The following is a 14087-nucleotide window of genomic DNA, read 5'->3' as shown; positions in this document are numbered from 1 at the left end:
CTGTGGATCTTTTTCTTTCTTTCTTTTGCTATCTACTTTTTTTTAAGACATATGCAAATATATTGATGGCAGGAAGGAGCAGTTTTGAGGGTCTCTGACAGATGTGTGTTAACTAAAGAAAATGATTAAAGCTAGACTATCAGTCTGGATGTCATATGTACATAGAGAATATGCTACGTGAAGATGAAAAACAACAAGAAGCACTATACCTTGTGCAGAAATAGATCACAGCAAATATAGGTGTCTGAGTAATATGGGACAAGTTCTTCAGGCCTTGCTACCATTTAATACCTGGTCTTTTAGGTTAGTGAAACAATGAATTAACAAAATTGGTGTCTCATCATTTATGAAAGGTAAAATAATCAGGAAGCTGAGGATCCAGGAAAAAGGGAATTGTGGGATATACTTGAGAAGCCAGTTAAGGGTTTAGGAAAATCTTTTAGAACTTCTGGGTTTAACCCAAGGGAGGTTATGTTGATGATTTTTTCATACCAGACTTTTGAAATAAAAGGATAAAGTGTAGGCATTCTGGTTAGGATTCATACATCAAAGGATCCAGCCTTTCTGGTTGGTACACCAGGGAAGCCTCAGAAGCCTTCTCCTTCAGTGTAAACTGCTGAGGCAGCTGGGTACAATCTACAATGCAAAATTAAAGGGTAACTTTAAAGCTAAATTGAAAACTGAATTACTCAAATAGAAAGCCTCACGCATCTTTATGGACAAACAACTCAGTCTAGACTTGACCAGTATGCTCACACCTACAGTTGGATTTATTTTTGTGTAGTTGAGGTTTTACATTTGAATGTGATTTAGAAGAGCTGTGTAGTGTGCTTTTGTAGTTAATTATATATTTGAAGTGCAAGGAAGATACGGAAAGGAGGAGACTGGGCATGTCTACTCACACAAGTTATACTGGTTTATCTTAAATGAGTGTAGTTAAACTGGTGCAACTCATTGCATTTAAAACAAGGGTTGCCAGATGTCTGGTTTTGAACCGGACAGTCCAGTATTTGACCTTTCTGTTCAGGAAACAAATTGAGAAAATATAAATGAGAAAATATAACTGTCCGGTATTTTCTAAATACGATGTAATGTAGATTGTGATGTAATGTCAAGTGTGTCCGGTATTTTTGTTGAAACCATCTGGCAACCCTATTTAAAACTGGTTTTATCAGTTTACCTTGCGCATGCAAATTCACTAGTGCAAGTAAGTCAAACTTAAACTGATTATAAGCATGTCCATATGCAAACTGTTCCTCCAGGGCTTGGCTAGAGTAGGTTCTAGAACTGTGGTGGACAAAGAGGCTGCCAAGGGCTGGCCCACGGATGCCCTGGTGCTCCCCTACCCTCAGGCCAATCAGGGCTTGCGGGCGGGAGGAGCACTCAAAGTGTCTTGCTTCCTGCTCCTGCCATGCAAGGGATGTAATCAGCACTTTCCTCGCACCCCTTGCAGGCCAGAGAGTGAAAGACTTTGTACGTTCCTCTTGCCCCCAGGCCCTGATTGGCGTGGGAGTAGGGAGAGTGTGTGAAGTCTCCTTCTACCCTACATGGGATGTACAGCACTTTCATTCTGCATGCCCCTTGCAGGGTGGGGAGCAGGCAGTGAAAGTTCCCTTTTTCCTCCTGCCCCCAGGCCTTGATTGACCTGGGGTGAGGGGCGTGTGCAAAGTCTCCTCCTACCGCAAGGGGGGTAGGTGTCTAGAGGAAGCCACCAGCTGTTCTGAACAGCTGGCGGTTCTCTGTGGGTGGGGAGAGAGCGGGGCAAAGACTTGACATGCTCTCCTACCCCCAGGCCAATCAGGGTCTGTGGGCAGGGGAGCATGGAAGTGTTCTGGCCTTGCCCCCTCCGCCCGAGGCCCCGCCCCTTCCAGGATGGCCTGGGGCCACTTCAAAAATTAGTAAAGTGCCCCCCCATTTAAAATTATTGTCCACCCCTGTTCTAAAAGGTGGAGGTGGCCAATATACCCAAAGAATGCCAAGAGCTTGGATTTGTAAACACTCTAAATAAATAAAAAATATGTAAATAAATAAAACTGCTGACATTTTTGTATTTGAAGAGGAAAAGACTGATGTTTTGAACTTCATTATATATTTTGCTGCTAGGATTTGGTACTGTAGCTGAAACAGATATAGCTTCTAACTGTGATTCACCTTCACTGTAGTTGTCAAACCCATTATGTTAACCTTTCACATTTTCCCCATTGTTGCTTTTCATCTTTAATTACTAACTTCATAAAGAAGAGGCATAATAGTTTTTTTATCTGAAGTGGCCAAAGTTTCCCCAGAGAAGATGTAGTATTATGATGAGCACAAGATTGCCATGTAAGAAATTTAATAGTGTGTAACACAAATTAACACTGTTATAACCATTTAAAAATAGCATTTGAATAGAGAGTTGTGTGCAGTGTTTCCTGTATAAAAGGTAAACTTTTGCTTTTTTTCCCTCTTGATCGACATATTTTTCTTTTAACAACCTTCTTTCCCTTTCCTATTGATTTGTGTTTCAGTAGTGTACAGATCTCTACAAATGTAAACTGTTAAGCTGACTTTGTCTCTGGTACATGGTCTGAACAGTAAGATATTACACAGACTAAATGAAGGAAGTAATTACCGTAGTAATACTGTGGCAACAGTTCTACCTACTGTTGTCAAGGCACCCCAGGTGTGTTCAGTTGCAGCTTGGCTCTGTTATGTTAATTAGACCTCTGGAAAGGGTTGTAGTCTCAACAGTGTGTGGCATTGTGTGTGTTGGAGTACCAGTGTTAGAACTGAGACACCTGTGGGTTCAGATTCTGTGGGAGACATTTATTTTTAATTACTTTTTTTTATATGTAAGTAAGGGTGGGTGATTTACCTCTGATACCTCACCAGAAAGGGTACATGTGGGGCTGGTGGCAGTAGGGAGTAAACTGTTCCTCTCCTCTCCCTTGCATATGCAGCCTACCTAGTAGGGCAGACAGTTGGATAGGTGGGAGAACTGGGCTTCCACATAGCTAGAGTTGCTTCAGGGAGTATTCTCCCCTGCTGCTATGAAAAGATCCACTAGGGAGCCAGAGGGCAATGAGGAACAGATGGATTAGGATAACAATCTTGAATTTGGAGAGAATCCTCATTCTATCATGACAGAACACACAGGCGTAAGTGTTTAGCAGCATCAGCGCTACATTGGGTTGTTGTAAAATATCCATGTTGCGTAGAAGAATAGTTAAGGGGACTGTCACTGTAGTATTTCCTTTAACTCTAGGACACACATAGGAAACACTACCAATACAGAAGCAATGTTGTTGAGGTGTCTCAGTCAGCTTTCATAGCAGTGCCTCAGGATTATTTGAAGCTATTTTAATCCCACTACAATCCTGCCCAGCAGTATCTACTCCTGTTGGCCCCAGTGGGATTTATCACGTGCCAACCTGGTTCCAACGTATCTTAGATTTGTATAGGTTCAAATATGGAGCAAAGTGACAAAATATTCCATACATGGCTCTGCTTTTAAAAGATTAAAATATTGCAAACTTTAATACGATGTGTGCCATTCTAGTTACTGTGTTATATCAAGTACTTATTGTTTTGATAAAAATTATTCTGATACTTAAAATTTTCCTTCTGTGCTGCTAGTGAGAGACTGTAAAGCTTTAATGGCAATGTCTGGTAGAGTTGTTCATTTCAAAGACTCCTAAGCACAAACAGAGGAAGAGAAAATATCATTTTTAAAGGAATTTAATAACACATATGGTGTTTAAATGATTTTACAAGACTGCATAAAATAGCAACCTGTTTGACAACAATTGATATACAGGTTGGACCTCCCTGAATGAGGGAGTTTGTTGGGCCAAGGGAGGTCAATTCCACCCTTCTGCTGACCGACTCAGGGCTCTCCTTGGGTTCATCAGCAGAGAGCTCTCCCAGGCTCTGCTGCCCTCACGGCGTCTGGGGTTCCATTTTTGCTGGGGCCATTGGTGCTGTCACTACCCCTTCAGCTCTGGGGCTGTCGGGGCTCCGCAGCACCAGGGCCACTGGGTCGGTGGGGCTCTGCAGCCCTGGAGGCTTCCCAGGCCTTTGTGCTCCTGGCACCATTCTGGCTGCTGGGATCCTAGGGCTCTCTGGTCCAGGATACAACTGTATTACATAGCAGAGCTAATTTCATACTGTCTTCCACCCTTGTGCAGAAGAAGTTGAAGAAGAGTCCGAAACTACAAATGAGGTTGATTTGACTGATAAACAGAAGCATCAGTTGAAGCACAGAGAGCTCTTTCTTTCTCGCCAGTATGAGTCCCTTCCTGCAACACATATCAGGTAAAAAAAGTTTTAAGAGTATCTAATTTTTGGCGGTTGCAATGAGTTGTCCACTCTGCCCACGAGCATGGCCAGACAGTTTGGGGATTGAGCTGGAGACTTGTATAGCTGGGATTGCAATCCTGAGCTGTTTGTGACAGGATACAAAGATTTAAAAGGAAATTTGATCCAACCCATTTGTTGATAACCCTAAAAGATATAATGCCTGAATTTGGCTAAATGTTACAAGAGCATTTCTGCTATCATATCCTTAGAGATCTTTTATATTTAAACAACATTAAAATTTATAGTTTGGGGGTATAGATTTGACATCCTTCTACCCATATCTTCCTTCATTTTTCAATAATCTGACAATTCGAAATAACTAATTCGAAATAACGCATCTATACACAAAAACTATTTTGAAATAGCGTTTTGTTATTCTGAAATAGTGCGGCCACACTGAGTGGACCCAGAACTGAAGTTAAGGCTGGCCAGAACCAGTGCCATCAGGGCATCAAGTTGGGACTTAATGTGTGGGGCTGCTGCCTGAGGCTAACTGAGCTCCGTACTTAAAGGGACCCTACCCTCACCCTGGACAGACAGTTCTCAGGGTTCCCCGCTTGCTTGTTTACCTCGATGAGGGACAGCAAAGCAGTCCTGTCTTGGAGTGCCCTGAGTGCCCGCACTCGGGACACCACAGCACTAAGCCACATGGAGCCAGAGCTACCCCTGGGCATGACGGTGCATCTCGTGGGGTCATTGCCATCAGACCGGCTGCACTTGCTGCAGGCTGCCATCCGGGGGTCCACTGGGGGGCTGTCAGGATCCAGGAGGCCCCGAGGGAGAGAGCGTCCACCCCGAGGAGCCCTCAGAGCCTCCCTGGTCCTCCCCACTGGGGGCTCGTGCCTCATTCCTCCCTCACATCCTTCCACTGACCCGTCCCTAGCCCCCCTTCCTGATGTCAGAAATAGAAACTGGATTTATTGAACCAAACTGGGGGGGATGGACCTCTGGGGAGACTGGGAAAAGGAGGTGGGCAAGGGTGTCAGCCGACAGTCAGGGCTCCCTATATCTGTCCCTTAAGACCGGCTGAAGTTCTTTTAAATTGTGCTTGGTTCTGTTACAGCAACTGACGGAGTCAGGTTAAAACTTAAACAGTTACAGGTTTATTAAAGAAGCTTATAAATCATATGGTTACAATGGCTATTGCTCTATTTCTTAACTACTAGCAAAATATAGATACTGCTAGCAAAATATAGATCTTAAAAATGGTTACAAAGAAGATAAAGATAGAAAAATAGAAATAATGGTACCAAGTAACAGCTTACTCTTTCTATGTGTACACTTAAGACAGAGGACCACATCCAGGTACAGTTTTTACCCCCTTCTGTGCCTCTCGACTCCAGCATGTCAGGCCAGGGCCAGTCCTTCAATTCCTAGGAAAGACGAAAATACGAGGTGGGCGTCCCCATAGAACCTCGGGAGGTCAAACACCTAACCTGACCAGCAGGTAGAGGGTAGAATGACACTCAAAGTGAGTGTGTGCTGGGCCCATCTTTTATACTCATGGGGTCACGTATTTCTCTTTCTTATCTGTAATGCCAATTGGTGCTGGTCTGTCTGCTGTGAGACCAGTTCTTACAAGGGAGTTGTGAACTTAATTTACACTTGTAAGAGAGATAACTAAATTGGAATTACTGGGGATTCTTTTCTCAGTGGGAAATTCCTCTTCCAGGGACTGTGTGTGTGTTCGAATCAACATAGGTGCCAGCCGGTGGCAGTTCTCGCAGCCTCAAGGCCAGCTTATTGCCTTAATCACTCTCTTCTCATATCTATGTTTCAGCTTCTCAGGATCAGATGAGCCAGCATAGACTATGCTGATTTTATTGCTCCTTCTCTGTCCTGTATGCTTCAAGGAGGCAAATAAGATGGATGTGATGGAGGCGGGCTGTCTGGCCACATTGGGGAAGAGAGAGAGTGGGAGAGGGGAGGGGGAAACCAGGGAGGAGGGAACTGGAAGGGAGAAGCAAGGGGAAGAAGGGGGAAGGGAAGCTCATGGCTCAGGGTTGGGGGTCTCACCAGACCAACATGACTTTCATGCAAACCTGCTCCTGGGTTCGCATGTGGCCTTTGGTGGCCAGGCTGGCAGCTATCCTACTATAGACGGCCATGTTCCTCCAACTAGGGCTGAGATCATGGAAGTTGGGGGCATCCCCCCCCAACCTGAATAAGGTCCATGATCTCCACCCTGGACCAGGAAGGCACCCGCCTTCTCCAGTCCCTGTCAGGCTCCTGTGAGCTGGCAGACTGCCCTTGGGGAGTGGTGGAGGGCTGGCTGCCAGTGGCTTGCTGGCTCATGTTTTGGGGCCACTGGGTCGGGGGCTCCGGTGTCCACTGCTGGCTCTGGGCTGGCAGGCTTGGAGCTGGCCCCTTTAATGTCTCCGGGGCTGAGGGAGAGGAGAATAAGCTTTCCTGGTTGTGCCCAGAGTGGCCACCAGGGCTCTCTGGGAAGGGCTGTAGGCCCCCTATTTCTAATTAAGTGTCTACACAGCACTTAATTCGAAATAGCTGTTTCGAATTTGGCATTACTCCTTGTAGAATGAGGTTTACCAAATTCGAAATAAGGGCTCCACTATTTCGAATTTATTTCAAAATAGTGGTTTGCCTGTGTAAATGCTATTAAAGTTAATTCAAAATAACTACTGTTATTTTGAATTAACTTTGTAGTGTAGACACATCCTAATGAGACTAAAAGGGATGCTGCGATAAAAGAAACAAGGAACAAAGGTAAATGGAAGAGAAGGGTACAATTATAGGCTGGTAATGCAAGGCAATTTTGGGTCTCCCAGTACATCCAGTCTAGTCTGTTACTTGAGAAGTCATCAGTATTTCGAAGCTTGTCCACTTTGGCCAAAGGAAGTACAGTAAAACTCAAATAGTCCAGCATCCAGTTGTCCGGCACTCCTGATAGTCCGGCATCAACTGGAACCCGGAACTGATCAGGTCAGCCTCTCTCACGGCTGGGCCACTATGAGCCGCATGCGCGTTCACGGCCCGCACTGTTCCGCTCACGGTCCCCAGCGCACACAGCGTTCAGCCTGCCCGTGCTAACAGCAGGCCGCTGAGCACAGGCAGCTGCTTTGGGACCCGGACATAAGGTTGGGGGAGAAGGGAGATTGAGTGACAGCAGGGAGGGGAGGTGTTTGGCCCTGGGGAAGAGAAGAAGAGGGGAGGGGGATTGGATTGCGCACAGCATCCTGGTCAGCTCATTGAAAAGCTGGCCTCTCAGCGCATATTCCCCAGCGCCTGGAGGGAGACGTATGGCTGTACCAGCGGCTCTGGGACCCAAGCATAAGGTGGGAGGTGGGGGGAGGAGAGGGGTTGGGTTTGGAGTATGCCCCTTATAGTACCTCCTGGTACTCCGCCACATACGATAATCCGGCACCACCTAGGTCCCAAAGATGCTGGATTATCGGAAGTCCACTGTACTTTGCATTGCACAGGAGAGGGCATTTGTGGTCTTAGAGGATACAACCGAGGACTAGCAGTTGAATAGAACAAAAATATTTCCCAGCTCTGTCACAGTCTCACTGTATGACTCAGTTTTTGTATCTTTGGGGGGTTTTTTTCACAGGCAATTGCAGGACAGTAATCTACCTTTGTGCATTTTAACTTGATTTTGTCCTAAGATAAACCACCAAGGGTACTTTTAGTGCATGATAAGAGTGTCCACACAAGGAGTTCCTGCAGAATAGGTAGTGTGCTATAAATTGACGCATAACTCGTTGCAGTTATTTCCCTGTAGACAAGCCCTACGAAATGGAGATAATACTGCTCACTCAACATTTCATCTAACTGAAATCTGTACATGAAAATCACTCTTATGTATTATTATTTATTACAAGAGAACTCCTGCTCTAATAGAACAAATTGCCTTTGTTCACCTTCCAGTGCAAAGATAGCTATAATATGAGGAGCAAGTAGAGTAGAACATCACTAGCTCACACTTCGCTACTCTTCCCTTAAAATGCTACTGTATATTGTAGATATGTGGAGGTGTAACCATGTATAGAGGCAACAGCAGGGTGGGCCAGGGAGAAGGGGGCAGCTGGTACGCAGAGGAATGTGAAAGTATAACCATGTACAGAGGCAGCAACAAAGGAGGGCTGTCGGTATGCAGATGGATGTGAAAGTGTAACTCTGTACAGAGGCAGCATTTCAGGATAGGCTAGGGAGGCAGGCAAGAGCCAGTATGCACAGGGCTTAAAAGTTTCAGTGGTTACATGGTTACTTAATTACACACATTTTAACATCCCTAGTATGCTGTAGTAATTACACAGTGTAGCGCACACATAAAAAATGGTGTTTTCTTCTACTTCTGAGCAAAAAATAGTAATTTTGTAGTGTGAGTTACCAAGACCTGAATTACTTTTTACCTTCCCGAACAAGTGCATGTACTGTAATGAATTTCTAAAATGAAACTACGTTTATCAAAATACATGGACACAATATTGCATTTTCCTTGCTTTGAATGATGTTTATTAATTTACACAGTTCAAATTCCCAGTACTTCTCTCAGTTTTTAATATGAATTAGTGAAAAAAGAGGAAAAAATTGGTGGGGAAATAGAAGGGCCCTCTTCTTTTTTCCCCCTCTCTCACCTCAGTAGTACTCACTCAAAGAACCAGAGTGTCAGGGAATAAAAATTGTCCTAGCTCCAAAATGGAGCTATGTGAATTTAAATCACCAGAGGTTTTAGCCCTTCAAATGGAAAAGACATGTAGTACAGATGGCAGAGGAGAAGGTCATTCAAATAAAGGTGATGAACACAGAAGTTGACAGGGGTACCAAAATGAATTAAGTTAGAGGTGAGTAACTTAATTTTGTTGCAAAAGCAGCGAGGAGTCCTGTGGCACCTTATAGACTAACTGAAGTGTTGGAGCATAAGCTTTTGTGGGCAAAGACCCACTTCGTCAGATGCATGTAGTGGAAATTTCTTTTGAATATTCAGACTAACACGGCTACCTCTCTGATACTTAATTTTATTGGTGGACTTGCCTTTCTCATTTGCTTTAGGCTCCCAGTTCTAATGCAGAGCTTAAAAATTGTCCAACATCTTCTCCCATGATGGAAACTACCTGTGTTGCTGTTCTTGTAATTTAAAGGAATAAAAAAATGTTTTACTCAGCTGAGCACATAATATATTTAATTGATTTACATCAACAAACAACTTTCTAGTTAAAAAGTTTTTAATAATGTAACTGAGTACACTTCCCTTAGTTTTGCAACTCCTTTTTGCCCATGCTTTGTTCTGTTCCTTCATGGTCTAACTTGTTTATTCTTAAATTACTGAAATGTGCTTTCTGAATTAGCTCTACTTTAACATTTTTTCTCTTGGAATATAAATTATGTTTAATTTTCCTTTTTGGGAATGTACTTTGAAAGATTAGAGACTTGAAGCTTCTTTCTCCTATACACTGAGGACCCTTTACACCATGGTGTAACCTTCAAGTTGGTGTATCTTGAAGCCTTTTGTCAGTTTGAAGTTAATGAGTCACAGCAGTATAAAGCCATTGTAAGTGAAAGGAGAATCAGGCCTTCAGAGTTCAAAACTTGGATTTTTTAAATTATTTCTAAATTTGTCTGATTATAAATTAATTCAGATAACTTTTTTCTGAAGCAAAATCAAATAAATGATAGCTGACCCCCCATTTTTTAAATATTGTGAATAGTTAAGCTAGATAAATTTGCTAGACCCAAAGAGCCATGTTTTACAAAAGCCTAGATGTTTGGTAGGGTATGCCTGCACTACAATTAGATTTCCATGGCTGGCCCATGCCAGCTGGCTCAGGCTAAAGAGCTGTTTAATTGTGGTTAGGTGTTCGGGCTTGGGTGGCAGCCTAACTCTGGGACACTCCCACCTCACAGTTCTAGAGCCCAGGTTTCAGCGTGAGCACAAATGTCTGTACTCCAGGTAAACAGCATCTCAGCCTGAGCCTGCATGGACCAGCCACAGGTGTCTAATTGCAGTGTAGAAATGTCTTTAATTCCATTAAATAAGACATGCCTTGGACTAATTTGGCTCTCCCTTTCTCACTGTAATTCTAAAATCTATTTGGTTTTGGTACTTAAATGAATGCAAGTTGTTGAAGGGGAGTGGTAAATTATGCCTAACTACATGTTGGTTAATTTGACCAGCTAACAATAACCAGTAATTTGTCAACGAGTAAGTATAAACTGTAAAAATAAGGTCTAAATATCTAACACTTTTGTAACAGGTTTGTTTTTAAGATGCCAACTTTTCGCTGTATGATTAATATGTCCTTTTCCTATGTGAAATGTTTTAGCTCCAATTAAGTTAACAGGAAACTGAAAAGAGAATGTATTCTATTTAGAACTAGTATGTATCTGAAAGTTTAATACAGTAAACTATAGTTATTATATGACATTAGGGTTTTTTTATTAACTTATAGGAAGCTTAATAACACAGCATCCAGGGTTTATTTGTTTTGCATCATAATTTGGCCTGTTCAACCATGGCATTTAAATTGGTCTTTCTGTTGTAATTGCTACCTAAGCACACATGCTAGAAAATAATGAGTGTGTGCAGTGATTTGAGTAGAATATGATGGATACAATGTTTACTGAATAAACAGTTTTGTTTTGTTCCTTCATGTTGTGCTTCTAACTTTGATTGCTTTATTTTTTGTGATGTTTCTGCATTTCAACATAACTTGTAAGGTTCAAACAGTTGAATATGTGTAGAGAATATGTATAGATTTATTAACTGTTCTGTATCATTGATGCACAGAATTTGTATTTTTTCCTTTTTATGGTCCCAAGAGTTAGGTGGGAATTGGGGAAGCTAGTTTTATGCTTAAGCTGTCTGAGATTTGAATTAATCTCTGAAGCCATTTGTAATTGCTCTCCGAACCCAACATACTTAAAAATAAAATATTCCTTCACAACCATATGAAGGAACATTGTTACTACTATTAACTTACTCAACACTATGTGTAGTACCTTTTTCATGGTCTTTGATTTGTACCTATTAATAAATGTTCTGGTTCAGTTGTAATTTCTTGATGTAATGTTTATTTGGCTTTCTCCTCAGAAATCTGGGTTAAAATAACATTAGCATCTCTCAGACTGTTTTGTTGAACAGTTAAAAAACTTATAAAGTGTAATGCAGTAGGAGTTGTGTGGGGCTAAACAGTCTGCGTTGGTTTGGGAATAGAAAAGTGTTTTAAAACCAATGAGTGTTTGTGAAAACAAGATTTCAAACAAGCAGGCTTGCTGATCTAAATGTAATTAATGTTAAATATCTTTATTGGAAGATGTCAGTTAATTGGTTGATAAATACAGTTGTGTGTTTTTTGTGTTGGAGAAATCAGTTTGGACAGATGGGTAATAATGGTAATTCTCTTAATCACAGCTAGGTGAGAAACAATTACCATGACAGTATCAGAAAGAAATCAGGCAAGTTATTTACTGGTCAGTATTCTTCTAGGTTAGGGTGGGGAAACATTTTGACCCAAGAGCCACATCAGAGTATAGAAATTGTATGTAGGGCTGCACCTACGTGTAGGAGCCAGCCAGAAAGGGGATCTGTCACTGCTTCAGTAGGGCAAGTTCCAGAGCTTGCCTCCCAATGGGACCTTGAGGACTGGATTAAAATGGTTGGCGGGCTGGATGAGGCCTGCAGGCCATAGTCTGCCCCCCTCAACTTTAGGTCAATTCAGAGCAATTCAGAGCAGCTCCTATCCAGGAGCAAACACTTAGCTGCTGTTTCTTGCTGTGAGCCACATGGTAGAATTTCATAGATCTTTAAGGCTGCAAGGGGCCATTTTGATTATGTAGTCCACCCTCCTGCCTACCACAGGCCACAGAATTTCATGAATTAGTTCTTGGATCAATCTCAGCAACTTGTGGTTGCGACACAGCCAATCTTGATTTGAAGATTCTGAGGAATGGAGAACCACATCCTTTGGTAACCTGTTCCAGCACAGTCTCTTATCGTAGCAAGAAGCTATTTTTTCCCCTGGATTTTGGGGATTTTAGTAAGAGAATGCTTGGGTATACCTGTCCTCAGATCACATTATATTCTGGCCTGGGGAGAGAAACTGTTTCAAGATGCTACACAATTTGCTGAACACTGGGTTGGAGCTCTGAAATCAACAGAGCTGCCAAATATTATGCATCTCCAGGTGCAATCTTTTATGTAATTTTTTATAAAGAACAAGTGTGCATAGTTGCAAATAATTAATACATAACCATAAAATTAATCTTAACAACTTTTCTTGGCATTAGTACTGGTGAAAGGCATTAACTCAGCCTGTGGCAGGTTAAACTATGTTCTATGTTTATCTACAGTCAGCTGCAGCAAGACAAGTTTCCCACATGCCCACGCCTCGTTCCTTACGTGGGGTTGTTGGGCAGAGCTTCCCTAGAGCAACAGACGAAGCTCAGTCTTTAGTATCTGATAACTTAAAAAGGTTTTTATCTCTTTCTCTCCCCGTTAAGATCCTTAAGGCCTCAGAGCAAGCACACAAAAGTTACAAAATCAGTTACTAATGTAATTGCAATTCTGTCTCACTTTGTATGTGCATTATGATAAAGTCTTTAATTATGTGACTACGTACAATGCTTTTCACTTATGTGATCCATAGGATTTGAACCTACGATCTTTAGACTCAGCTCAGACCTCGTGGACTTGAGCTGGAGAATCAGTTGACAGTGGAAGACAATATTCAGTATCAGGGGCTCTCATATTTCATTCCACTGTGACTCCCCTCTAACAACAGTAATTACTGTACGACCCAAGGAGCAGGAACCAAAGTCTGAGCTTACCTGAGACCTGCCACTCCATATACAGAGGCCAAAGTCTGAGCTCCACTGCTCTGGGTATGGGGGGCTTCAGCTCCAGGGAGGGAGCCTGTAACCTGAGCCCTGCCACCCATAGCTGAAGCTTTTGGGCTTTGGCCCCAAATGGTGGGACTTATGCTTCCACCCAGGGGCGGATATAGGGCAGGGTGAACGGGGAGGCCGCCCCGGGTCCCGCACTTAAAAAAAGCCCCGCGCATGCGCCGTGGCAAAGGGGGAGCCCCACGGAGTTATGCTGCCCGGGGCCCCGCAAAACAGTCATCTGCCCCTGCTTCTACCCTGGGCCCCTCCAAATCTCAGCACGTCCTGGTTACATGGTTGCTTAATGACACTCATTTTAACATCCCTAGTTTAAAGGGAGACTATGCAACCTTTCAGGTATCTTATTTATACCTGGGTAGGAGTCTGATCCCTGGATCAATAGAGCTTTGAGTGTGAGAGAAAGATTCAGGTAGACATGACAGTGTTGCCAAATGTGTGAATGCCACATCAGGTCTGTGAGACTTGACAAGGCTGTGTCAGACATCTGCCTCCACAGCAATTGGGAGTGGAACATGATGTAAGAGGATCTCCTCCACATCTACCCACAAAACCCAACCCACTGTATCCCTGCTTCTGCACCCCTAACCCTTGCCCCAGGTCACAACCCAAACTCCTGCACCCCTCTGCCACCCCAGTCCTTTGTACTGGGTCACACCCAACCCAAGTTGCTCCCCAAGTTTCCTTCAGCACCCAACCTCCATCCCAGACCCCACACCTCTTCTATTAATATCATGGAAGAGTGCGTCCCTTGGCAATTTACCAAATTCTTGGAATGGCACCCCATAAAAAATTCTTGCCCTAATCTAATGCAACCCGGGGAAAAATTCAAAGAATCTAGCTACTGAGATAGTTGTTAACCTTTGTTCTGAGTTTTTTTTGTCACGTTA

General features: G+C 43.1%; 1 protein-coding gene across 1 annotated transcript in view; it reads left to right on the top strand.

The window, feature by feature from the left end:
* MTA3 (metastasis associated 1 family member 3) overlaps positions 1-14087 on the top strand; it is a 183950-nt gene that overhangs the window by 47884 nt on the left and 121979 nt on the right. Inside the window, exon 4 of the mRNA XM_006133984.3 lies at positions 4167-4293. Within this exon, the coding sequence (XP_006134046.2) occupies positions 4167-4293 (127 nt within the window). The remainder of the gene's footprint in view (positions 1-4166; positions 4294-14087) is intronic.

Source organism: Pelodiscus sinensis, chromosome 3 (assembly GCF_052426305.1).
Source record: "Pelodiscus sinensis isolate ZL-2025 chromosome 3, ASM5242630v1, whole genome shotgun sequence".
NCBI classification, from domain to species: domain Eukaryota; kingdom Metazoa; phylum Chordata; order Testudines; family Trionychidae; genus Pelodiscus; species Pelodiscus sinensis.
Note: the sequence above shows the minus strand (reverse complement) of the source record. Positions and strands in the feature narration are given on the sequence as shown.